This window comes from Drosophila montana, unplaced genomic scaffold (assembly GCF_035044405.1).
Source record: "Drosophila montana isolate Dmon_TW-CO22-7 unplaced genomic scaffold, ASM3504440v1 contig_203_1, whole genome shotgun sequence".
In the NCBI taxonomy this organism is placed as follows: Eukaryota; Metazoa; Arthropoda; class Insecta; order Diptera; family Drosophilidae; genus Drosophila; species Drosophila montana.
In genome coordinates, this window is record NW_026996956.1 from 1,192,432 (window position 1) to 1,218,593 (window position 26,162).

Here is a 26,162-nt window from a genome sequence, read left to right on the forward strand (position 1 = left end):
TCTTTTTTACTCAATGGCAGGGTTCGAACTCGCAACTAACCGTTACATTACTTGCTGCCGCCTCTACTCAAGAGCCACTCCAGCCAAAAAATAAACTACTTCCTCAGTAAGGTTCGAATTCGCAGCAGACCGCGCTACTTTTAGCCTCCTCTACCCATCAGCCACACCAATAATTGAATCTTAATGAGTAAAAAACGAGTTAAAATATCAGCACAGAAAACAATACAATCGCAGTTGCAATGTTGTTGATAAAATTCAAAGCAGACGCTCATGAATGTGTGTGTGTACATGTATACAGAAATTCTCGGAATTTGCGCTTGCTGCCGCTGATACAAGGAAAGTCAAAACACGTTATCTTTTATAATTGTGTTTCTTAACCGATCTTGATAAAATTTAATACAGTACAGCTTATTGTGTTATAGAATATTTGTGTATTCTCAAAAGGTCAATTGCATTGAATTGTGGCTTATATTGGTGGACAGCATAAATTTGTGTTTTTACTTGATTTATAGCTATGAGATTGTAGCGGGGAGGTGGTGATAGCTATAAAATGAAAGATACTTGATATATAGAAGCTACATATCAAGTTGGGTGACTCAAGCTATTATTATTTACCCATTTTGCTAAAAAAAAACAGGATTTCGATATCGATTTTTATCGATTACTTGGAAATGGAGTAAGCTATCGATTATCGGAAAAAACTCGTGCTGCGCATGGATTAGGAGGACCTACAGCAAAAATTTCAAGTCTCTTGCTCGGTTCTGCCTGTTACATACATTTGCACAAATATATTATACCCCTTTTACCCATTGTTAATGGGTTCGGGGTATAAAAATGTATAAATAAATATAATTTATAGCTCAAATAAACGTTAGATGTTTTTCTACGATAAAAACTGCGATAAGGACTTTTTGTAAAAAATATTTCTTTTAACAAACTCGAAATGTTTATTATAAGGTTGCTAATAGTTATGATTACAACTTACCGAAGGCCCAAACGAAGTAAGGAAATTTGGCGCCTGTATATCGGCGCTATATAAATCCTCCAATGGCACATCTCTCAGACAGTCGACAATTTGCTCATGATTTCTATTCAAATCGTCAGGAATGGTGCAGTTCACCTCTTTGGCGAGCTTAATGGCAAACAGCACTGGATCCTCGACCAGGGCCCATGACGAATGTGCTGATCCAGACATGAGTATGGCCCGATGGAAGAGTCCACGCACCATTGTCGGTGAAGTCATCAGATAATTGATGCAGGCCGCACCTGTGCCATGACCCGCCAAGGTAATAACATTTGGGTCGCCGCCAAACTTTTGGATATTCTGCTGTATCCAATGCAACGCCGCCATCTGATCCATCAGCCCATAATTGGCGACACGTGCGTGGACATGCGGACTGGGATTCGCATTGAGAAAGCCTGTCAGTGGGCAGAGGGAATGGACAGGAAGTTGCCGATTAATCATGAATTGGTCGATAGCACACTTGCATTCTTCTTACCCAGTATACCCAGTCGGTAATTAAGCGTCACGACAACCACTTCACCATAGCTCGCCAGCACACTCCCATCGTAGGGATTGCCGCTGCTCCACTCAAAGGACTCGCCGTGTATGAACACAATGACAGGCAGCTTCTTCTCATTAGCGCCAGCTGTTGAAACAAAAGGCAAGATTGTGCTACTGAACAGGTATGAAAGCACAAAAACAGAAACTCTTGAATTTATTTATATATTTGGTAAATCCAAACAGTAAGCCTTTTTTAAATTTTTTTTATTTATTTATTTATTAAATGGTCGACAAAAACGAGTGTTTTCCTAATTATTCAATATATAAAATCATAACAAGTAAGATGTTCTAGTCGGGAGCTCCCGACTAGGGGATACCCTGAACCCTCTTATTTCAACATCAACGCGCTCGTTCGCTTTAGTAGTAATAAAGATAAATAAAAAAAAAAAAGTTCACTTGGCAGGGTTCGATCTCGCAACTGACCGTTACATTACTTGCTGCCGCCTCTACTCAACAGCCACTCCAGCCAAAAAATAAACTACTTCCTCAGTAAGGTTCGAATTCGCAGCAGACCGCGCTACTTTTAGCCTCCTCTACCCAACAGCCACACCAATAATTGAATCTTAACGAGTAAAAAACGAATTAAAATATCAGCACAGAAAACAATACAATCGCAGTTGCAATGTTGTTGATAAAATTCAAAGCAGACGCTCATGAATGTGTGTGTGTACATGTATACAGAAATTCTCGGAATTTGCGCTTGCTGCCGCTGATACAAGGAAAGTCAAAACACGTTTTCCTTAATAACTGTGTTTCTTAACCGATCTTGATGAAATTTCCTACAGAACAGCTTATTGTGCTATAAAATATTTGCGTATTCTCAAAAAGTCAATTTCATTTAATTGTGGCTTATATTGGTGGACAGCATAAATTGGTGTTTTTACTTGATTTATAGCTATGAGATAGTAGCGGGGAGGAGGTGATAGCTATAAAATGAAAGATACTTCATATATATATAATATTTTACAAGCTACAGAGAAAAATGGCGGGCTAATGACATGACTTTTTATACCCTGAACCCATTGAAAATGGGTTAAGAGGGTATAATGTATTTGTGCAAATGTATGTAACAGACAGAAGGAAGCATCTCCGACCCCATAAAGTATATATATTCTTGATCAGCATCAATAGCCGAGTCGATCTAGCCATGTCCGTCTGTCAGTCCGTCCGTCCGCCCGTCTGTCCGTTTGTATGAACGCAAGGATCTCAGAACCTATAAGAGCTAGAGACTTGAAATTTTAGCTGTAGGTCCTCCTAGTCCCCGCGCAGATCGATTTTCTTTCCGATATTCGATAACAGGCCCGTTTCCAAGTAATCGATAAATAATATGAGCTAGAGTCACCAAACTGTACATGTAGCTTCTAGAATAGTGTATCTTTCATTTTATACACATCGCCTGTTGGAAGAAGAGGGTTCAGGGTATCCCCTAGTTGGGAGCTCCCGACTTAAACCTCTTACTTGTTGTGCTTGATTCTGTACCAAAGAATTCGTAACGTTCGTAAGTACTAATATTCTTGAATCAAGTACAAAAAAGTTATTTTAAGTAGTATTTCTACTTAATGTAAGCTTTAACAAGTAAGAGGTTCTAGTCGGGAGTATGAACGCAAGGAATTTTTTTTGAAATTTTAGCTGTAGGTCCTCCTAATGCCCGCGCAGATCGAATTTGTTTCCAATATTCGATAACTTGCCCCGTTTCCAAGTAATCGATAACACTCGATATCGAAATCCTGTTTTTTGAGCAATTTCGGCAAATAGAGTCACCAAACTTGACACGTAGCTTCTAGAATAGTATATATATATCAAGTATCTTTCATTTTATACCTATCGCCACCTCCCCCTACCACCGAAAAGCTATAAATCAAGTTAATTATCCAACTTCTATTGCCCATCAATTTAAGCCACAATTTATATGACATTGAATTTTTGAGAATACAAAAATATTCTGTATTCTATTCTACAATAAGATGTACCGTCGAAAATTTCATTAAGATCGGTTAAGAAACACAAAAGTTATGTGCGCACGTGTTAGCAGCATAGCTGCTGCGCAAATTCCAAGAAATTCTGTATACATGTACACACACACATTCATGCACGCGTGCTTTGAATTCTATCAACAGCATTGCAATTGCGATTGTATTGTTTTCTGTGCTGCTATTTTAATTGGTGTTTTCTTCATTAAAACTCAATTATTGGTGTGGCTGGTGATCAATTTTCTTCTTTTTATTAAAATTTTTCTTTATTACTACTAAGTCAAACGAGCGCGTAGCGCGAGCTGCATTTGGTGTTGGAAGAAGAGGGTCGGAGAAGCATCCTTCTGCCTGTTACAGACATTTGCACAAATACATTATACCCTTTTTACCCATTTTCAATGGGTTCTGGGTATGAAAATTAAGTGCTAAAAGCCTAATTTGATTACAACATTTTCTAATAGTGTCACCGACCGATGGAGGTAATTTATTTGCCCGTCCGTCCAGCTATACCCCTTTTTACATCTAAATTTGAAAGTCATGCTATTAGAGCTTACAGCTAAGAAGAAGGGTGTTAGTAGAAAAAATAGTGATTTAAAGTTTGTAATTGTTATGTAATTGTTTATGAAAATACAATAAATAGGAAAAAAGATTGAAAGAAGTGGTTAATAAAGTAAAATAGTTTATACTAGATACATAGACTGTTAAGTGCATAGGACAAAGACACAGTGAGGGAAATTTATAGCCTGTCCGACAAGCAATGCCCCTGCTCATAGCTGGCAATGATCAGTGAGCTCCCAAGACAACACCGAGGATTGTCCTACGGTTGGTTAACGACGGAAGATTAAGAAGAAGCAGCTTGCTGGAGAAGGATGGCAGGCGAAGATTGGGGCTCCAATTTATACCTCGTAAGGCAAAACACAGAGAGTTCAATACGATCCTGGCTATTGTTATACTGCGGAGACCAGATGCAAGAGCAGTATTCAAGGAGAGGGCGAACAAGAGAAACGTACAGAAGTTTCGTTATAAAAGGATCGTTAAACTTTTTAGACCATCGTTTAATGAATCCAAGTACACCTATTGCTTTTTAACGATGGTATCTTTATGAAGATTGAAGCAGAGTTTAGAATCAAAAAGAACGCCTAGATTCTTAACTGTTAGTATGCGTTTAAATGGAGTATTGTCGATTGTATAACTAACAAGATAAGGTGTAGATGCAATTGGTTTGCCGAACACCAAAGTTGCATAGCGTTCACATCATTTTGTAGATGAGAATGATGTATGGGATTAGTGTGTGAAAGGGTATGTGATATAACTGAGGGGAGATCATTTATAAAAAGAGAAAAGAGTAAAGGTCCCAGATGACTACCTTGAGGGACACCAGAAGTAACGTGAACCTGTTTTGAGGTAGTCAGCCTCAGCATTTCTCTTTGTCTGATGGTTGTTTCGAATTTTTTGGGAAATCCATCCCTCCGTGGTTTCACATTTTTCGCAAAATCAAAGCCTCCTCGGTGGAAAATGCGGGTTAAAGATTTTTTGGGGGCAACTTTAAGTTTCGTCCGATTGGCCTCAAACTTACATTCAAAGCCCAACAAAAGAACTTTATGAAAAGGTGTTTCAGCAATTTTAGAAATTCCATTGAACACTGTGGTAAATTAGCAGTAAACGATTCTATGAAAGTTTATTGTTTACCGTTCGGCTTTAAATCAATTTCAAATGCCCATCGTGGATAATAAATGCGGGTGAATATATCTAATTTTTTAGCACAAATCTTGCCACCTGCAAGGCCGGGTAATACCCGCTATTGTATATATATATATATACATATATCTCTATATATAAAACTGTTTGTCCCGACTGACTGAATGACTGACTGACTGACAGACTGACTGACTGACTGACTGACTGACTGATTGGTGATCAACGCACAGCCCAAACCGTAAGAGCTAGGAAGCTGAAATTTTCACTGTAGCTACCTTATGTGATGTAGGTGCACGTTAAGACGGTTTCGGGAAATTCCACCCGCAAGTGTGGAAAAATCGCGAAAAACGTTTGTATGGAACTTTTTTTTTTACCATCCGATCGGCCTCAAATTTATTTTCAAAGGTCTTTGTTCAAATTCATTTGAGGGGTGTTTCCCACTTTTTGGAAAATGCATGCCTCCTTGGTGGAAATGGGGGTCAAAAATTTGGTGGGTGACGTTTCGCCCTCAAATTCATTTCCAAGTATCTATATGAAAATTCATTTGAGACGTGTTTTTCACTTTTCGCAGAATTCAAACTTCTTCGGGGGGAACGCGATTCAAAGATTTTTTGGGCGAAGTTTTAAGTTGTGTCCGATTTGCTTCAAACTTATTTTCAAAGCTCTCCATAAGAACTTAATGAACACGTATTTCTGCGATTTGGGAAATTCCACCCGCAACAGTGGTAAATTGGCGGAAAACGGTTGTATGAAAGTTTTTGGTTTACCATCCGATCGGCCCCAAACTTATTTTCAAAGATCTTTGTTCAAATTCATTTGAGGGGTGTTTCACACTTTTCGAAAAATCCGTTCCTCCTTGGTGTAAATGGAGGTCAAAGATATGGTGGGTGACGTTTCGCGCTCAAATTCATTTCCAGAGATCTATAAGAAAAATCATTTGAGACGTGTTTCACACTTTTCGCAGAATCCAAGCTTTTTCGGGTGGAATGCGACTCAAAGATTTTTTGTGCGAAGTTTTAAATTGTGTCTGATTGGCTTCAAACTCATTTTCAAAGCTCTACATAAGAATGTAATGAATACGTGTTTCAGCGATTTGAGAAATTCCACTCGCAACAGTGGTAAATTGGCGGAAAACGTTTGTATGAAAGTTATTTGTTTACCGTCCGATCAGTTTCAAAATCATTTCAAATTTGCTTGTGAACATTGATTTTATAACATACGTGCCACGGGCAAGGCCGGGCTATACCCGCTAGTATATATATATATATGCTCTCGCAATGTGTGATATTATTCTGGTTATACTAAGTTCAAGCGAAGCCCTACAGAGAAATAAATCACGGTATCGCGAAAGGTTTTTGCGCCCCGACTATGATTTCTGCCTGCAAGACTATGCTTAAACCAGTTGAATCGATAAAGCATTATTATATTTTTCCGTTCGCGTGCGAAGCTGATTTTAAATCGCTTTGAGTTACATTATAACATTCTCCAAAGAGTGCCCAGGCCCAATCTCGGTTAATCTGCGGCGGTGCTTGAGATAAGAATTGCGAATGGTTGTGCGTATGGAGTCCCATTGGAATTTGAGAATAACATTCAACAATATTGGAAGTATACCCTACTTCTTAGAAATTCTTAGAGGGCGATTGGCTTTTCTAAATCCTTTATATTTTTGTTTATTTAATTTCGGAAACTTCTGCAATATTTTCTGATTTGAATGAGGCCAAACAGATTGAGAGCCAGCAGCGTGTATAGTGTGATATGTGGACTATAGCTACAAGTTATTTACTCGTTCCTGACCATTTAAAAGAAGCAGTTCAAAATATTTTCGGAAATGTTGTATATTTAGATATTAAAAGCTGTTTAAATTAATTCATTTGAATAAACTGTTTATATATTTCGAGATGTATGATATCGAATAATGTCAACTATAAACCTCATATTTAAAAGCTGCTTTAATTGAGCAGGCTAAAAATATATTTTTAAGATCTATAATTTATTTTTTTTTTTATATTTTTAGATCTTTTTACATCATCTCCTTAGATGATCTCCTCCAAAAAAAGAATAGAATTCAAATAAATCAGAGTTGAAGTCTCATTATAAAATTAAATGCGATATTTTTTTTTTGCTTACCATTAACAGGTGAAAAGATATTGAGGTATAAACAATCTTCTGATTGATTTTCCAAAAATGGCAGCAATCTTTTCAAGTATTCTAAGCGACCTTTCGGCATCTTCTCCAAGGCGTCGGTTTCATTTTGGATATTGGGCAATCGTTGCGGGCACACTGGACTGTATTTGTCCGAGATGCGTATCCCATCCCAGGGCGCTGGCGCACGCGTTGGGCTAAAACTGCAATACATATAAGTAGATAGGCATATAGACGGAAGGTGATACATCGATTGGAGTCATTAATAATTGCTGGCACGCACCGGTTTTGTTTGGTTGGAGGCGTGGCATAGGGCACACCAAGGAACACTTCTACCGAGCGCAGAAAGCGAAAGTTGTCCAGGGGCAGAATCATACCATGTAAGCGGCCATAACGAGTTTGCACTATGCGATGTCCCGGTCGGGCACCGTTGTAGACGTCGTGCGTAGAGGCCGAGGCGTAACCCACCCAGCCATTAGATGCAGCCAAAATTAGCAGCATCGGCCACAGCAGACGAGGTTGCAGTGCCATCTGTTGGCAATGCCACATAATCAGCGCGTTCAACTTCTCCTCAACAACTCTTGAGTATCTTTCGAGTGTGTTCTTAACGCTGTTGCGCGGAACACAGCTATCCGGAATCCACTATCTATAGTTGATTATTGAGCTGGCTTGACCTTGATCGTCAGCTTCCATGTGCAAAGTATTCATCTTTCTGTAGCTGTCCTCGGGCTGAAAGGTGTAGAATTTTATAATTTTTATATAACATTAGGTTTACATTTTTCTAATTGGTCGACTGTTCGTTGATAATAATTAATATATTATTCGATGATTGTTTTTTTTTTAAGTTTATCTTCATGTCATAGCTATAAGTTTTGGGGGCTTTTTTGAGAATGAGTGTGAAGAGTTACTAACACAGATTTTCGCGCAGCAGTACATATCCGCAGATTAGCAAGCGACTATAATGCTGTGGGCTGAGTGGCTGCTTATCGGTCTTTGGTGAAATAAACATATACATATTTCCGCAAAGCTCTTTATATGTTATACACTGAATGGCTCTCAGTTGGACTTAAATGCTCGGGCGAAAAAGTTTGGGAAAATGTGCGGTCGCTTTGCTTTGTTCCTAATGTTCATGGTGATCAAATCAATATATAGTTACGAAAAATTTACATGTGAAGAAGACGGAATGATCAAGAAAATAAGTTTAGCCTGTGACGGCGTAAATCACTGTCTCCATGGCAGCGATGAGTCATACATGAAGTGCAAAGTGCGGGATCAGGACACACCAGACACATTTTTCTGCGCCTATGGAGGTCGAATTAATCAATATAACGATTGCAACCAAGTGGCTCAATGTGCCGATAAATCTGATGAATCTGCCAGTCTATGCGAGGACGAAATCCAATTTAAAAAAACAAAGAAGGGCAACTGTAAAGAGTACGTAAAAAATAAAACAACCTTACATTTCTACCTCGATCTTAAAAGAAGATCGCCAGGATTTTCAAATGCAAATTTAATTCCTCAGGGTGCGCAACTGTGATAGCTTACGACGATTGTGATTATGGACATTGCACAAGCTAATATACTATTTCTCACATTGTGAATAGAGTAATGAAGACAATAGCAACAGTTCAGTTCGGTTTTAAGATAGTCAGTGGGAATAGTGTGTGAATTTCTACAGACGTTAGGTAACGCGATGAATATAATAATTGGTTAATGCTATGTAATTCATTAATACGTAATTTTACAAATTGAAAAATATCCTTTTGCGGAACATATCCTATATATAAAACTGTTTGTCCTGACTGACTGACTGATTGGTGATCAACGCACAGCCCAAACCGTAAGAGCTGGGAAGCTGAAAGCTGTAGCTACCTTATGTGATGTAGGTGCACGTTAAGTCGGGGTTTCGGGAAATTCCACCCGCAAGTGTGGAAAAATCGCGAAAAACGTTTGTATATAACTTGTTTGTTTGGTGGGTGACGTTTCGCGCTCAAATTCATTTCCAGAGATCTACAAGAAAAAACATTTGATACGTGTTTCACACTTTTTGCAGATTTCAAACTTTTTCGGGTGGAATGCAACTCAAAGATTTTTTGTGCGAAGTTTTAAATTGTATACGATTTGCTTCAAACTTATTTTCAAAGCTCTACATAAGAATGTAATGAATTCGTGTTTCAGCGATTTGGGAAATTCCACTCGCAACAGTGGTAAATTGGCGGAAAACGTTTGTATGAAAGTTATTTGTTTACCGTCCGATCAGTTTCAAAATCATTTCAAATTTGTTTGAGAACATTGATTTTATAACATACGTGCCACGGGCAAGGCCGGGTTATACCCGCTAGTATATATATATATCTCTATATAAAAATGAAACTCCTGACTGACTGACTGACTGATTGGCGATCAACGCACAGCCCAAACCGTAAGAGCTAGGAAGCTGAAATTTTCACTGTAGTTACCTTATGTGATGTAGGTGCACGTTAAAACGTTTGTATGTAACTTTTTTGTTTATAATCCGATCGGCCCCAAACTTATTTTCAAAGATCTTTGTTCAAATTCATTTAAGGGTTGTTTCACACTTTTAGGAAAATCCATTCGTCCTTGGTGGAAATGGAGGTGAAAGATTTGGTGGGTGACGTTTCGCGCTCAAATTCATTTCCAAAGATCCATATGAAAATTCATTTGAGACGTGTTTCTCACTTTTCGCAGAATTCAAATTCTTCGGTAAAAATGCGATTAAAAAATGTTTTAGGTGAAGTTTTACTTTTTCCCGATTTGCTTGAAACCTATTTTCAAAGCTCTACATAAGAATATAATGAATACGGGTTTCAGCGATTTGCGAAATTCCACCCGTAACAGTGGTAAATTGGCGGAAAACGTTTGTATGAAAGTTGTTTGTTAACCGTCCAATCATTTTCAAAGCTTTTAGAGAACATTTATTTTATAACATACGTGCCACGGGCAAGGCCGGGTTGTACCCGCTAGTATATATATATATATATATAGTTATGAAAGACAGATAAACTTTATTTGCAGAGGTGAAATGGAATGTCTGTCCGGGGATTGCATTCCAGAACAAAAAATGTGCGATGGGAGTAACGATTGCATCGATGGCCGGGATGAGTCAGTGGATTTATGTATGAAACTTTATAAATCGGGTCATTTTCAATGCGCCAATGGCAACCTCATAGAGAAAAATAAGACCTGCGACAATACATTCGATTGCCCCGATGGCTCCGATGAGTTATTAAACATCTGTGATGGCGAAAAGTATTGGATAAGGAACCCACCAAAGCTGTGTGTGGAACCAACAGTGGAAGGACTACGATTTACAGGAGAAACAAAATATCATTCGGCAAATGGAACCCGATTCGTTTATGCCAATCAGGCGGTTGTCCTTGAGTGCTTTGACCGCAACGCTAAAATGTATGGTAGTCAGTGGAACGTATGCCTATATACGGGTGAATGGAAAAACCGTCAGATAGAATGTCGATCGAAGCCAAAAAACACCAATCCCAACACGAATGGGATTAACGGATGCCCCATAGACACATACATCAAGGATATATTGGAGATCTATAAGTGCGTGAATAGAAATTGCTCAACACGGGTGGAACCGCCTATAAATAATATGACAGTAAAGTTTGCATGCGCAAAATACTATGAATTGACACCACTTGACTTTGGCGAAAAGGAATTGAAATGTTCAAATAAGCAATGGGGTTCGAATAATGTTTACTTCAAGGACCCAGTCTGTAAAAGTAAGTACATTTCCTTAAATATAAAAACTGTTTGTCCCGCCTGACTGAGTGACTGGTGATCAACGCACAGCCCAAGCCGTAGGAGCTAAAAAGCTGAAATTTAGCAGATAGCGAAAAAAGTCTGTGTAATACTTTTTTGTTTTTTATCATATTGAAAGATACTAAGCAAAGCTAATTTAAGAAGGGGAGTTCAGGGTAGTATGTGTAAGAGAGGAAAAAATAAATTTCGATCTCGTCCCGCCCAAAATTTTGTTCGCAGTCAATAAAGTCATTCATGTTTCAATATTCCCAAAAATTTTGAACTTTTGTGAAACCTCTAATGGATGATCTATGTCATATTCTTTCCCGTTGTTCCCATCCCGGAGTTTTTTGCGGGACCCGCGGAATTTCCACGGGATTTCCGAAATGTTGCCCCTTTTAAAATGGGCTGATTTAAATTTCCGACGGGCGGGAATAAGTGGAAAAGTATTGACCTTTATCATAATATGATGTATAATATTTTAAATTTGAACCAAAAATAAATTGACCCCGGATGACTGGCTAATATATGCTTATATCGTACGTAAGTATGCTTATAAAATGCGATTTCTAATAGTAATTTATTAAATTTAAACAGAACCATGTAATCGGAAAAACTTATACTGCAGAGATTCAATGCATCCGAGGTGCACATATAATGGTCATCCGGACAAAAATTGTCGTAGTCTGCTATGGCCAGGCACCAAAGCGACATTTTACTGCAATTATGGATATAAAGAAAACTTGAATATGTCTAAATTGGAATTAAAGTGTCTTGAGGATGGGAATTGGTCGAATAACCCAGACATGGATAAGTTCTGTCAACTGGATTGCGGTAAAATCGAAAGTGATATACATCCATTAACAAAAAATGCGTATCACATAAAACCCACCAACGCCCCATGGACTATTGCACTTTATACAAAAAAAGAAACCAGCTTCGAATATGCATGCAGTGGGGTCCGGTTAAAACCCAATTTAGTGCTCACTGCTGCACATTGCGTTGCCAAGGATAAAACCAAGGAGTTGATGCCTTTTGAGTTTTTCCGGGTAGGTAACTCTAAGAGTGTTCTCCGGACGGTCAACGAAAACTTTGGTTGGGCGGTTGAGGATGTGATTCTCAATGGGTGAGTACGTCCCAATGTGGCTTATAGAATATTTGGATTCAATAGTAATTTATTAGCTGTCTTTTATTTTCATTATAGGGCTTATTTTCCGAACTCTTTAAATGGGGATGTCGCTCTGCTAAAACTGAAATACAACACCGAAGACGAAAATGGTGGGCTAAGTACCATTTGTTTGCCGTGGGCTTACAATGACGATATGACGGAAATCGACAAAGAAAATGGCATGGTGGTCTCGTGGAACAGCACTAATTCAATGTTGAACCTGACCATGGTTGTGACTCAAATAGAAAAGAAGGAGTCGGATGGCTATCGTGTGAAAATAAAAAGCAATCAAAAGGTCTGCAGTGGTGACAGTGGCAGCGGCTTTAGCGGGTACTGCTATAATGAAAAAAATGAAAAGACAAACCAGATTTGCGTGTATGGTGTGGTGAGCTATACAAATACAGGCATTGATAATTTTACTTGCACTGATAATATTATGGTCATTAACATACGCCACGCCCAAAACATGCATTTCCTCAAAGAATCTATCGAAAAGTTATCGAAAACATGTGAAGATATTTCGTAATTGAATAAACTAATTTTCACCACATTACACAACATTTTCGTATGTATGTTTCATATATAATTTGTTTAATGGAAATGTTGAGAAGTTTTGGCCAAAGTGCATAAAGTATATTAAAGCATGCAATTGTTGTTATTTCAATAACAAAAGTATTTTCCATAAGTCAAAGCTTTACTCACTCATTCTCACTCACATTTCAGTCTAAAATATTGATATGACGAAAGCACCCAGAAAATTTCACACCCTTGTAGACATTTTCCCTACGGTTTCGCAAATATGTGAGAATAGTGAAGCTCGTAAATGTTGGATTTAATTAATGATTTTTCTAATAGTGCTATATACAAATGATAGCGATATTGATAAGAACTAAGCTCATATGTAAGCAGCAAAGTTTAACTCATAAAGATAGCTTGGAAAACAAATATGATATATATACATATTTGTCCGATTCAGTCGGTTCCGACATACTTCCTGCCTGTTACAGGAAGACAGTCCTGTTTAAAGTTTCAAGAAGATAGCTTTAAAACTGAGTGACAAGTTCGCATAGATACAGACAGACGGAGAGACGGACATGGCTATATCAACTCGACACTGTTAATGAATCTCTATATATAAAACTGTTTGTCCTGACTGACTGACTGACTGATTGGTGATCAACGCACAGTCCGACCCGTAACAGCTAGGAAGCTGAAATTTTCACTGTAGTTACCTTATATGATTTAGGTGCACGTTAAGGGCACCGTTTCAGGGAAACCTATAAGGAAAAATCATTTGAGACGTGTTTCACACTGTTCGCAGAATTCAAACTTCAAATAAAGGAAATTCCACCCGCAACAGTGGTAAATTGGCGGAAAACGGTTGTATGAAAGTTTTTTGTTTACCATCCGATCGGCCCCAAACTTATTTTCAAAGATCTTTGTTCAAATTCATTTGAGGGGTGTTTCACACTTTTACGAAAAATCCATTCCTCCTTGGTGGAAATGGAGGTGAAAGATTTGGTGGGTGACGTTTCGCGCTCAAATTCATTTCCAAAGATCCATATGAAAATTCATTTGAGACGTGTTTCTCACTTTTCGCAGAATTCAAATTCTTCGGTAAAAATGCGATTAAAAAATGTTTTAGGTAAAGTTTTACTTTTTCCCGATTTGCTTGAAACCTATTTTCAAAGCTCTACATAAGAATATAATGAATACGGGTTTCAGCGATTTGCGAAATTCCACCCGTAACAGTGGTAAATTGGCGGAAAACGTTTGTATGAAAGTTGTTTGTTAACCGTCTGATGAGTTTCAAAATCATTTTCAAAGCTTTTTGAGAACATTTATTTTATAACATACGTGCCACGGGCAAGGCCGGGTTGTACCCGTTAGTGTATGTATATAATTTTAGGGGAGCGTCTCAATTTATAATTTACACTTTTTGTTACACAACTATAAAACCCCAAGGGTATTCAAATTGATTATTTTTTGTCATTTATGAACAATTCGTATTGAGCTGAAATATTATTCAGACAGTTATAATGCTACAAAAAAGGAAATAATAAGCAACACTAAATGCAGCTCGCGCTACGCGCTCGTTTGCTTCAGCAGTAATAAAATAAAAGACTCGAACTCGTAACAGACCACACCCCTTGCCGGCGCCTCTACTCAACAGCCATACCTCCAATTGATAATTGGTGGTCAACAGCCATACCATCAATTGACAATTGGCGACAAAAAAAACGAATTAAAATAGCAGCACTTACACACAGCACATAATACAATACAGTCGCAATTGCAATGCTGTTGATAGAATTCAATAAAGACGGCAGGCAAGTGCGTGGCCAGCCAAAACACGATTTTTTTTTTTTAAATGGAAAAACAGTCAGATGGAAGCATCTCCGACACCATACAGTATAGATATTCCTGATCAGCATCAATAGCTGAGTAGATCTAGCCATTTCCGTGAATCTGTCCGTATGTATATACGCAAGGATCTCAAAACCTATAAGAGCTAGAAACTTGAAATTTGGAACGTAGGTCCTCCTAGTGTCGGCGCAGTACACGGTTGTATTCGATAATCGATAACTCGCCCCGTTTCCACGAAAACGATAAAATTTGATATCGAAATGCGATTTTTTCAGCAAATCTCGTAAATTATAAGAGCTAAGGACACAAAATTTAACAAGAGGCTTCTTGAATAGCATATATATATATCAAATATATTTCATTTTACAACTTTTGCCAGCTTTGCTGAAAGAAATGGATTAAAATCATTCACTCTGTGCATTTTGTAGGGGGGGAGTTGCTTGCAGATTTTCAACTCATCAAGAAATACAACTTAATAAAGGTGGTCAGTATATTCTGTCTACTCAAGTAGACATCGCAGTTCTAATCAATATTACTCGTCCAAATCAAACATTTCCGATTAGTATAAAGGCAATTATATTTTCACTATATGTAAATATTGTTATAGTCCGGAATGCGTAGAGTACTCAATTTTCTAGAAACACTTCGAAAAGTGCGGCCCAAACCTTGCGCCGAAACCGTTGTCACCGCCAACTCAATTAGCAAGAAAAACACTTCACCTGGAGGGCGGTATTTCGAGGATAATGCACTCCTGACTCCTGACAAGCGCAAAACAGCAGGGCAAATGTCCGGATCACAGGGCGTCGAGGAGCGCTGGCAGAATTTGAAACGTGTTTTACTCACATGCGGGGGTCACCAGGAGCCAGAGGCAGCCACGCACACGGCGGACATTGACGCAGAGGTCCTGGTAGATGTATTGGAGGCGCAGCGTTTTGTGAGCGATGTATTCGCGGCCATGGACGTGCCCGATGCGGCGGCCAGCGAAATGGCCGATGCTCTCATTGCTGCCGACTACATGGGCCAGCGTAGCATGGGCATTCATAGACTGCCAGCCATTGCAGCCGAACTGCTCAATTGTACGGTCGACCCCCGCATGCAGCCAAAGTTGCTGAGTGAGCGCGATGCGCTGGCTTTGGTGGACGGCCAGAATGCACCCGGGCCGGTGGTGGCCAATTACTGCATGGATTTGGCTATACGCAAGGCGCGGAATCAGGGTATTGGATATGTGGCAGCGCGTCGCTCAAACACTATTGGAATGGCATCATGGTACACCTGCCAGGCGCTGGCGCAACGCATGATCGGCATCTGCATGTCAAATGGTCCACCCATCCTTGTGCCCTGCGGTGGGACTGAGCCGCTGCTGGGTGGGAATTCAATTGCCTGTGCGGCGGGCAGCAAGCGGGAGCAATTCCTTATGGACCTGGGCATGTCCGCTTATCCCATTGAGCAACTGCAGCTGGAGTACTCCAATGGGTATTTGCGACAGCTGCCCGATAATCTGGCATTGGATGGCAGCGGTAAGCCCACAAACTGTGCCGCGGAGGCGCTGCGTGCCCAGCGCCTGCGCCCTTTCACGCCCGAGCACAAAGGTTTCGGTCTGGCTGCCATGGTGGATATACTTTGTGGGGTTATGACAGGGGCCTGCTATGCAACGCATCTACGCCGTCGCGGCCTGTTTAGCTCTGACAACGAGCTGGCTGATCTGGGCCAGGTCTATATAGCTATTGATCCAATGCGCTTTTGTGTGTCTTTCGAGGAGCGGCTGGCTGATTTCCATCAGCTGCTACGCAATGTTATACCCTGCGATCCAATGCAGCCTCCATTGATACCGGGTGACAAGGAGTTGCAGCATATGCAAATGGTTGACGATCAAGGTGGATTGGTTCTGTCACCTTGTACGCTCTGCATCCTTCAGGAGCTTGGCGAGCGTTTTAACATAGATCCTCTTAATCCTAACAAGAATTTAAAGTAAATTTCTTATGAGTGCAGGTTACATCAAATGTTGCATAAATAGATCAAATAAATGGCTGAATTTAATTTCTTATTTCCCATTAGTTTCCTAATACCCACCGAATTTAACTAAGGTGCTGCTAAAAAAAACGATGCTGTCGCCGATCTGGAGCTACGCCGTCTAAGTCTGAGGCACGCCGAGCTGCATCAAATAAGAACAGTCCGAGCTAAGGCATCAAGCAAGGTAGCCGGCCTCCCATGGTACTTTTAAACAATGCCATCGACCATAATCTCCGCCTAACAAAGGTCGGAAATCAGATCAACTTCTTCAGCAGCCGCACGCCGATAAGCTGCTGCAGCTTTCGAATACGGTCGCCAAGGTCCTGGTTGATCACAGAGAGGTGCCTCCAAAGGTCACACCCACGCGACCTACCTACCAGAGGAATTATCGAAAATCACATCACAACAAAAACAATGTAAATACCATTTAAGCTAACTAACATTGTAACTATACTTAATTTCGCAGTCTGTCGTTTGGCAGAGATCAGAAGATACTGACCGATCCCAGTGCTCAATAAAACAAACTATATTCTTAACTGTAACTGGTTCAAATCCCGAAGCAAAATTAGTTTTTTTAATTTTCTTTTAATCTGTTATAATTCAGAATGAATTCTCTTTAATATGAATTTTTAATTATTAATTAATTTTCATCAATTAATAATTAAATTCAAATAAAAGTTAAAATTTTTCATCGGTTTTGTTTTTTATACCCTGAACACATTGCAAATGGGTAAAAAGGGTATAATGTATCTGTGCAAATACATGTAAACAGGCAGAAGGAAGCAACCCAGCGGACCAACATGCGAGTCTTTAGCGATAGTCTCGCAAAATGCTCACAAATGAGCTCGTATGTGAGCAGAAAAACGAGTGGGATACATTTTTATCGCAAAACTCTCGCACACGAGCGTGGCAGTGAGATCTTTGCGATAAAAATGCAAGCTCAGTAGAGAGAATAGTGTGTTGTTTTTGTTTCAAATATTAATCGTGCTCAGAGAGTGCAACATCGTCAAGAGAGAGAGAGAGTAAAAATGACGCGGCATTCGGATGCTGTGTTGTCTTTGTTGTTGTTTCCTACTCAGCCCGAAAAATATGTGTATTTTGGGGGTTGCAAAATTGCTTTGTTCTCTTTTCTATTCTCCGCCGAAGCGAGCAAACACGTGGTTATGTGAACAGTGAAAATTGGATTTCTGTAGGGAGGTAAGTATGTAATTAACAAGTGTTTATTAATAACTAAACTATTCCCTATTGCCCCGAAAGTGCTGAAAAGACGTACGACAAATTCATTAGGAGCTCCTGGCGCCAGATAATAGCGGATGATGTTGCAGGACAATGCTCCTAGCGTGGGACGGAGCAAATAAAATTAAAATAAACATATATAATTTTTTTCTTTCATTAATAGTTTTAATTAAACTAATTTATTTATGTATTAACTTGTATTATAATTATAAGATTGCCAAAGAAATCAATTTAAAATTTAATTCAAATAAAATGTTATTTATTTTTTAAATAAAATTTGAATTGAAAATGAATATTAAAAAAAAAACACCAACCAACATTTTTATGGGAACAAAATGGGCATTAAAAACAAAAAAGTTTCGCAAACCATATTTCATGCGAACCGTTTGCATATCTTTTAAGAGACTTTTTTAATATTGCTACCGACTTAAAAAAAATATTTTTTTTAATCAAAAACGTATCACAGAAAATATTTTATAAGACTCGTTAGAAATATCAGAAAAGGCTCGCAAAACATATCACAAAAGGCTCGCTAGCCGTATTTCTGGCGACAATCGTAAATGAAACTTTGACTGCCACAAACTGAACGACATATGATTCATATTGCTATCGTTTCCCGATGCGATTGCGAGAGTTTTGTCGGGTAAACTCTCGCATTGCACCATTTTGTGATATCATTTGCGACAGTTTGGTCCGCTGGGAACCTCCAATCCCATAAAGTATATATATTCTTGATCAGCATTGACAGCCGAGTCGATATAGGCATGTCCGTCCGCCCGTATGTATGACCGCAAGGATCTCAGATCAGAATTATAAATAAACAAAAAATTTTATTTATAACAAGTAAGAGTTGTACCCTGAAAAAGCAATTCCCTCATTAGGACCTGAACTCGCAACACATCGCACTACTTTCCACCGTCTCTACTTAACAGCCATACCAACTACTCATTATTATTAAAATAAAACTAATTATAACAGAAGCACATATACACAGCACAGAATAAAATACAATCGCAATTGCTGCAATGCTGCTTATTGAATTCAATAAAGACGCGCGTGAATGTGTGTGTGTACATCTTGACACGTGGGTTGCCAATATATAAAACGTTTTATTTAATAACTTTTGTGTTTCTTAACCGATCTTGATAAAATTTTCCACAGTTATTGTACTATAGAATATTTATATATTCCCAAAAAGTCAATTGCTTTAAAATTTTTGCTTAAATTAGTGGGCAATAAAAATAGGTTTATTTACTTGTTTTGTAGCTATTTGGTGGAAGAGGTAAAGTGGCGATAGCTATAAAATGAAAGATACTTGATATATATATATATACTACTAGTGGGTATTGCCCGGCCTTGCCCATGCAACGTTTTGTGCTAAAAATTTTAAATATTTCTTTTCCACTACGTACATGCCCGTGGAAAATTGAAATCTACTCGTTTCATCTTGAACTCCACTTTTATTAAAAAATATGTGTGTGAACACCCCTCAAATGAATTTGAACAAAGACCTTTGAAAATGAGTTTGAGGCCAATCGGATGGTTAGCAAAAACTTTCATACAAACGTTTTTCGCTAATTAATTGTGTAGAGCTTTAAAATAAGTTTGAAGCAAATCGGACACGACTTAAAACTTCACCAAAAAATCTTAGAATCGCAATTTCCACCGAGGAAGCTAGAGTTTTTCGAAAAATGTGAAACACGTCTCAAAAGATTTTTCATATAGATCTTTGGAAATGAATTTGAGCGCGAAACGTCAGCCACCAAATCTTTGACCTCTATTTCTACCAAGGAGGAATGATTTTTCGAAAAGTGTGAAACACCGCTCAAATGAATTTGAACAAAGGTCTTTGAAAATAAGTTTGAGGCCGATCGGATGGTAAACAAAAAAATTGTATACAACCGATTATCGCGATTTTTCCACACTTGTGGGTGCAATTTCCCGAATTCTCGTCTTAACGTGCACCTTCATCGCATAAGGTAATTTAGTGTATATATGCCTTAACAGAACACGCTGTTTTTAAATATAAAGTATGCGGCACTTTGTTGCATACAATAACAATTATACAGTAAACAAGCCCAGAGCCACTTTATGTATTGGTTCTGTCTCATATTAAGCAGCGCGGCTCACTAGCCTCACTCGCTGACCGTTTATGCTTAAGCTGCATATCTTACGCTCCGTCTGAGCGTACATATATGTATATGCTTTCATGAGCAACATATATATGCTCACTAAACAGGCATATGCAAGCTGCACACTCTCCCTCTCTTTGTAGCTGTTAACTGATAACAGCATAAGTTTATACATGTTATCTATCCATAGGCTAAGAACATTGGTGAATTCAATAAAGAGATTATTAATATCCAAGCCAACCAGCACTGACGTGCTACTGCAATCATTTCAAAACTGTTATAAATATACATATATCACATGGCGACCGTGACATGGTCACTAATCCCTGCCTGGAGGCAGTAGAAGGATAACAGATACATAATTAACAACAACAGCGGCAGCAACTTACGTCGATGGATAAAATAGTCTGAGTGAGTAAGGTGGTTACAAAAGTGCTTCGCAAATGTCCATACGCATCACATCAGATGAGTATAGGGCAAGAAGATTAACGGCCAGTTCCTCGGCCGTTGATCAAAATCAAATAGAAGAAAAAGACCCAGAAATCAAAGCTGAGATATGCAAGCTATATTATATAATAGCAATAAGCCCCGACTTGGGAAGATTCAAATAGACTAGCAAGAGAGCTAGATTTCCTCACTGAAGAGGCAAAGCGACTTAAAGCACAAGTAACACCTTCTCCTCAAAATATCAAAACCATAAATAATAATACAAAAATTCCACCGCCACAGAAAAAACAGCTGCCCAGACCAACAAAGAAGTGCCCAGAAGATTGCGAGGGACCACTTTTCACCACGGCCTGTGCGATGACCTGCACCGGCAACGCTGGCCGCAACCAGGCAGCCACATAAGACGGCGAATTAAAATAAATTAAATTAAATTAAACTTAAAATTAAAAAGTTTTATAAAATTGTATTGACGCCCACTATGTTGTGCGCGTCAAGGCAAAATGCAACCTAAACGGTTGCACGAATATTAGAGAGGAGATCACTGCGTTGATCGAAGTAGGAATTTCCAAAAAAAAAATGTACAAAAAAAAAATGTCCTTCTGCCAAAATAGATAATATAAAAAAAAAAAACAACAAAAAGGAAAAATCCAAATAAAAAAAAAAACGAAATTAAGAAAAAAATATATAATAATGTAACTTTTCGCAACAATTTTTGTTATTTTTCGAATAAAACTACAAATTTTATACATACATATATATAACACATTTATTTCACATGGCAAATCAAACCATTATTCATGAAAATTATTTTCATGTTTTAAAATAGAGAAGGGAATAGCTTTGTAAACATTACCCTAGTCAAAGCCAAGAGTCATTGTTAAAATGGGTGGAAAAGAATCCAAGGCAGATGACAACACTGCCAATGTAGTAAACGTATTAGAAGTTATATATACCACGCCCCATTTGCAGTTAGCAAACATACTGTTAACTATACCCATGGTAATAGCGTCGGTGAACCTCCTTCTGCATAAAAAATCACTGAGGAAACGCTACATGAGTTGGGCTAATGACTTAGATAAAATATTTAATTTCGAAAATTTTAAAACTATGACAGAAATAGAATCAATTATTAGGCTCACATATAGAGATTAGCCAGATTTTCGTTTTTGCGCACTAAACGTACTGCGATTACACAGCGAATTCATTAAAGTCTATGAATTCGAACAAGAATATATAGAAACTTACGGCACTAACCCAAGCTCGTTAAGACATTGCCAGAAGTTAGAAAAGGGAATACTACTTAGTACGTTCCCATATGTCTCAGTCAAAATAATTACTGAAAAACACCCAATTTTGGGACCAGCAACAATAGTAATGGTCCGATTGCTTAATAATATAAAAATAAGGAAGTGCCACATGGAATGGCACTAAATAGTTGAAAAAATAAAGCTGCATAGATATAATTTTGATAAATCCTATAAGTGCCTAAATAAAAGCGCACCAGTTTTGCAACCAATCATGATTAAACACACAGGTTCTCGTATATGAATACAATGAAATCAGGAGTTTAATTAAGGAGTGGCAGCATAAACTCACAAGCTTACACAGAGTCCAAACTACAGACATTTTACATCGTCTAAGGGATAATCTGGTAAACTTAAACGAAAAGTACAATCTCCAGCTTTATTTACCATCGGCATTAAACACGCCGGGAACGTTTGATAAGTCACTCTTGACAAACTCAACGGAAAACTACCAAATAGAAAACATAATATGTTTTTGAAATATGTAGGAAATACAGCTACAGTGAAAATTTCAGCTTCCAAGCTCTTACGGTATGGGCTGTGCGTTGATCACCAATCAGTTAGTCAGTCAGGACAAACAGTATAATATGTAGAGATTCTAAAAGCTACATGTCCAGTTTGGCGACTCTACTACTCATTATTTACGTGTTTTGCTCAAAAACAGGATTTCTATATCGATTTGTGTCGATTACATTATCGGAAACACACTCGTACTCCGCGGGCACTAGGAGGACCTACATTGAATAGTTCAAGTCTCTAGTTCTTATAAGTTCTGATATTCTTGCGTTCATACATATGGACGGACAGACGCACGGATATGGCTTATCTTATTGTGCTATAGAATATTCAAATATTATCAAAGAGAAAACGGCATTTAAATTGTGGCGTAAATTGGTGGGTAGTTCCAATAAATTTATTTATTTTATTTATACCTATAGGGTGGTGGAGGGGAGAAGGCGATAGTTGTAAAATGAAAAATACTTTATATATGTATACTATCCATGAATACTCATTCAAATTCAACAGCAAGCTGCATTTGGTGTTGGTAGAATTAGGTGCAGGGTATTCTCTAGTCGGGAACTCCCGACAGAGCCTCTTACTTATTTTTTTTTAGCTACGCTCTTATTACTCGAATTCTTTGGTAGATCTTAACCATTCGAATAATTCGCGAGTACACCCTTGAAGACCAAATATACTTCTTTAAATGTGTATAAGAAAATACTTACGTTATTTTTAAATAAACTGAAATGGAAGTTGTTTATTTTGTGCAATTGGGGTAACCCAATATATACGAAGTAATATTGAAATAATCAATTCTTTATTTAACTTGATTGGACCGCAGCAAGGACAACAGAGCCGTAGAATGCGTTAACATTCTTTTTTTTTAACATTCTTTACTTGACCCAGGCGAATATGTTTCGACTGACTGTTTTAATCCATGGATATTGACGCAATCATCAAACAGCGAAACTGTCTAATTTGTCAAATGAAGAAAACGGGTTAATTTATGCAAAATGGTGAATATTGGTTCCAGCTGCCTCGAATAACAGCAAGTGAAAGAAAACACCTGCCTCAACTAAATATAGCGAAATGTTGGATATTTATATAATTGTGTGCAGTAACATATAAAAATACTGACGGAAGCCAAATCGATAAAGAAGAAAAAAGGAGAAATCATGTTAATCATTGACCGAATGATAATTGGATTTCGACAGAACCCTGGCTCAACAGCCCCCGTCCGACATGGCGTCTGAATAATAAGAGTAAACTTTTTATGACAGCCGCCAACGTGTCCTGGACTCCTAGTAAATTATGGCACATTCCCTATGACAGCTCCTAGTATTTGCGTCATCGATAGTCCCAGCAATTGCTGCCTAGCGATAACGTTCCTCGGGGCCGACACCTGAGTTCTGATATCGCCCATTCCACAAGCTGCACACATGACTCATCCGTCTGCCAAGACGGGCTAGGCGCGCGTATTGCTTGGTGTGTTGTTACGGCACTGTAATCGCTTATTATTTGTGGCAATGACAAGTGAAAGTAGCGCCGTAGATGTAACAGATCTCGACGTCGCGACGCTGGTGTCTGGGCGCTCACTTTTAACTCATTTATCTTCCTTGAATTGATTTTAGTCCTTTGACGCTATGTAATGTGCGACACCTCTTGATTAATATGCTTAAAATCTGATTATTGCGTAGGTAGACGGATCCACGTATGAATGTGTGTGTGTACATGTATACAGAAATTCCTTGCGCTAACTGCCGCTGACACGTGGGCTGCCAATATATAATAAGCACACGTTTTCTTTAATAACTTCTTTCAACAGCAGATCTTGTTGTACTATAGAATATTTGTATATTCTCAAAAGGTCAACTGCATTAAAACCGTAGCTTAAATTCGTGGGCAACATTTGGTTAATAGCTATGTGGCGGTAGCGAGGAGGTGGTGATAACTATAAAATGAAAGATACTTTATATATATATATTATTCTAGGAGCTACATGTCAAGTTTGGTAAATCACAAAACATTTCGATATCGAGTTTTATCGGTTACTTGGAAACGGGGCAAGTTATCGAAAACACACTTGTACTGCGCGTTCAACAGTTCAAGTCTCTAGCTCTTATAGATCCTGAGATTCTTGCAGGCGGACGGACGGACAGATGGACGGACAGACTGATATGGCTAGATCGACTCGGCTTGTGATGCTAATCAAGAATATATATACTTTATGGGATCGGAGATGCTTCCATCACCCTGTTACTTTAATTTTCACAAATACATTACACCTTTTTTACCCATTTTCAATGGGTTAAGGGTATAATAAAGCAGATAATTAATCATAGTTATAAAATATTAATAGTCTTAACTTAATTTAAACGTTAAACTAAGTTCAATTTCTTAAGACTTTCAGTTCATTTCTCATCATTCTGTCATCGGTTTATAATTCGAACTAATGCAAGTCTTGCCAGCTTGTATGCCATATTTGATTAGATTTAGCTTTCTTAATGATAAATTATTTGTAACGAAATTGCAAACTAGAGACATAGCTTCACCTTTATTCATATAAAACGCGCTAACTAATACATAACATAACATAACTCATCGTAAATAACAGACAGCTAAAATTAAACGAACTTACAGTGGCTTGTGTTTATCAACTCTCTCTCTTACATAAATATGTATCACGAGTCCCGTTTACTTAAACCAGCTAGTAAGTAGTTATATAGCCATCAGCTAAATTTCTTGGTATGGTCATAGATAATTGAAGAAAAGAGTGTAGATTAGAAACCAAATTTTAGTAAGTTCCAATAATTCCGATTTCTAAACGATTGTAAGTTTAAAATATTTCTTTTGGTCAGTTGATAGTTGTTGTAGCACGTTAAACAGACTATTTGTTTGGATGCCTCTTATGCAATTGATGATGTTCCCGTAGGTATAGAAAATAAATGAATAATTCTATTTAAATAACCATGAAATTATCGCATTAGCTTGTTACACTTGTTATCTAAATCTCATTCAAAATTCACAGGAGTCTGTTAGGGAAAGGGTATTGCTGCTAGATGACGACGTAAGGATATGTTATGGACAGTTCTTTGCTTTTCAATTGACAACTAAGCTCATTTTGATTTGTAATGTTGTTCTTTCTGCCCGATTTACCTTGTGAAAATTTCTATCTTCTGGTCCTGATGGGCGTTGCCAGTGCTTTTATTTTATGGCTACTGCCAGTTCTTGTTGCTGTTATTCCTTTTTCGTTGATAATAATCCTCAGCGCCCGTGCTGTTGTTGATTTTATCAATGTCCGTCCGTGGCCTAGTCGTTCTCCAAAAATCCTTTTATTTTACACGCGCGTAGTCGTTATGCTTGTTTTATTTTTCCTTTTTTGTATTTATTATTCTTTTGGGTGTTTTAGGTATACAACATACACACACATACATATATGAACAGTCACATATTTATTGGGAAACCTTTTTTATAGATTTTTTTCTGTTGAATTCGCACGATATAACAAACAAGAGTTTAATTTAAAATTCTTCACATTTTTTATTTTGTCACCAATGTTTTATCACGTCAAGACGTGGCCTTTGGACGTAAGATTTTAGATCAATTTTATTTTTATATTATTTTTTTGCTGTTGCCCTATTTAAATTAAATGTATACCCATTATAAATATTTCTGATAAAAAAAGTGTATTGCATTTAATTCCTTATTGCTCATCTCCCAATGAAACAAAATATGAATATGATGCGTTTAAGAAAGTGTGAAATCAATTTTCTTTTAAATAAATGAAATTGAAAATATATTTCTTAAAAAAGACATTGTCAATAATTGTTTGCTTAGATTAGA

General features: G+C 38.0%; 4 protein-coding genes across 6 annotated transcripts in view; 3 read left to right on the forward strand and 1 right to left on the reverse strand.

The window, feature by feature from the left end:
- Positions 1 to 25,885, reverse strand: part of Nlg4 (Neuroligin 4) — a 90,556-nt gene extending 64,671 nt beyond the window's left edge. For all 3 annotated transcript variants that reach the window (XM_064679573.1, XM_064679575.1, XM_064679574.1), the window contains exons 1-5: positions 25,476 to 25,885; positions 7,658 to 8,103; positions 7,360 to 7,577; positions 1,500 to 1,649; positions 986 to 1,419 (exon numbers count right to left, since the gene is read on the reverse strand). In XM_064679573.1, coding sequence (XP_064535643.1) covers positions 986 to 1,419; positions 1,500 to 1,649; positions 7,360 to 7,577; positions 7,658 to 7,923 — 1,068 coding nt within the window. In that variant the 5' untranslated portion in view covers positions 7,924 to 8,103; positions 25,476 to 25,885. The remainder of the gene's footprint in view (positions 1 to 985; positions 1,420 to 1,499; positions 1,650 to 7,359; positions 7,578 to 7,657; positions 8,104 to 25,475) is intronic.
- On the forward strand, positions 8,471 to 12,169 carry LOC135426417 (modular serine protease-like). Its single transcript, XM_064679486.1, has 4 exons — positions 8,471 to 8,808; positions 10,411 to 11,135; positions 11,752 to 11,988; positions 12,165 to 12,169. The coding sequence occupies exons 1-4, from the start codon at positions 8,471 to 8,473 to the stop codon at positions 12,167 to 12,169; spliced, it is 1,305 nt and encodes a 434-aa protein (XP_064535556.1).
- Positions 11,970 to 12,872, forward strand: LOC135426476 (uncharacterized). The gene is made up of 2 exons (XM_064679576.1): positions 11,970 to 12,280; positions 12,359 to 12,872. The coding sequence occupies exons 1-2, from the start codon at positions 12,183 to 12,185 to the stop codon at positions 12,846 to 12,848; spliced, it is 588 nt and encodes a 195-aa protein (XP_064535646.1). The 5' UTR covers positions 11,970 to 12,182; the 3' UTR covers positions 12,849 to 12,872.
- Positions 15,212 to 16,726, forward strand: LOC135426509 (uncharacterized oxidoreductase YjmC). The gene has a single exon (XM_064679615.1). The coding sequence runs from the start codon at positions 15,303 to 15,305 to the stop codon at positions 16,659 to 16,661; it is 1,359 nt and encodes a 452-aa protein (XP_064535685.1). The 5' UTR covers positions 15,212 to 15,302; the 3' UTR covers positions 16,662 to 16,726.
- Positions 25,886 to 26,162: the final 277 nt, after the last annotated feature.

Bases quoted from the DNA above. Each gene is read 5' to 3' on its own strand.
- LOC135426509 (XM_064679615.1), top strand. From the start codon at position 15,303: ATGCGTAGAGTACTCAATTTTCTAGAAACACTTCGAAAAGTGCGGCCC.
- LOC135426417 (XM_064679486.1), top strand. From the start codon at position 8,471: ATGTGCGGTCGCTTTGCTTTGTTCCTAATGTTCATGGTGATCAAATCA. The intron at 8,809-10,410 runs GTACGTAAAAAA...CTTTATTTGCAG, and splicing joins AAGAAGGGCAACTGTAAAGA to AGGTGAAATGGAATGTCTGT. The intron at 11,136-11,751 runs GTAAGTACATTT...AAATTTAAACAG, and splicing joins CAAGGACCCAGTCTGTAAAA to AACCATGTAATCGGAAAAAC.
- LOC135426476 (XM_064679576.1), top strand. From the start codon at position 12,183: ATGCCTTTTGAGTTTTTCCGGGTAGGTAACTCTAAGAGTGTTCTCCGG. The intron at 12,281-12,358 runs GTGAGTACGTCC...TTTTCATTATAG, and splicing joins GAGGATGTGATTCTCAATGG to GGCTTATTTTCCGAACTCTT.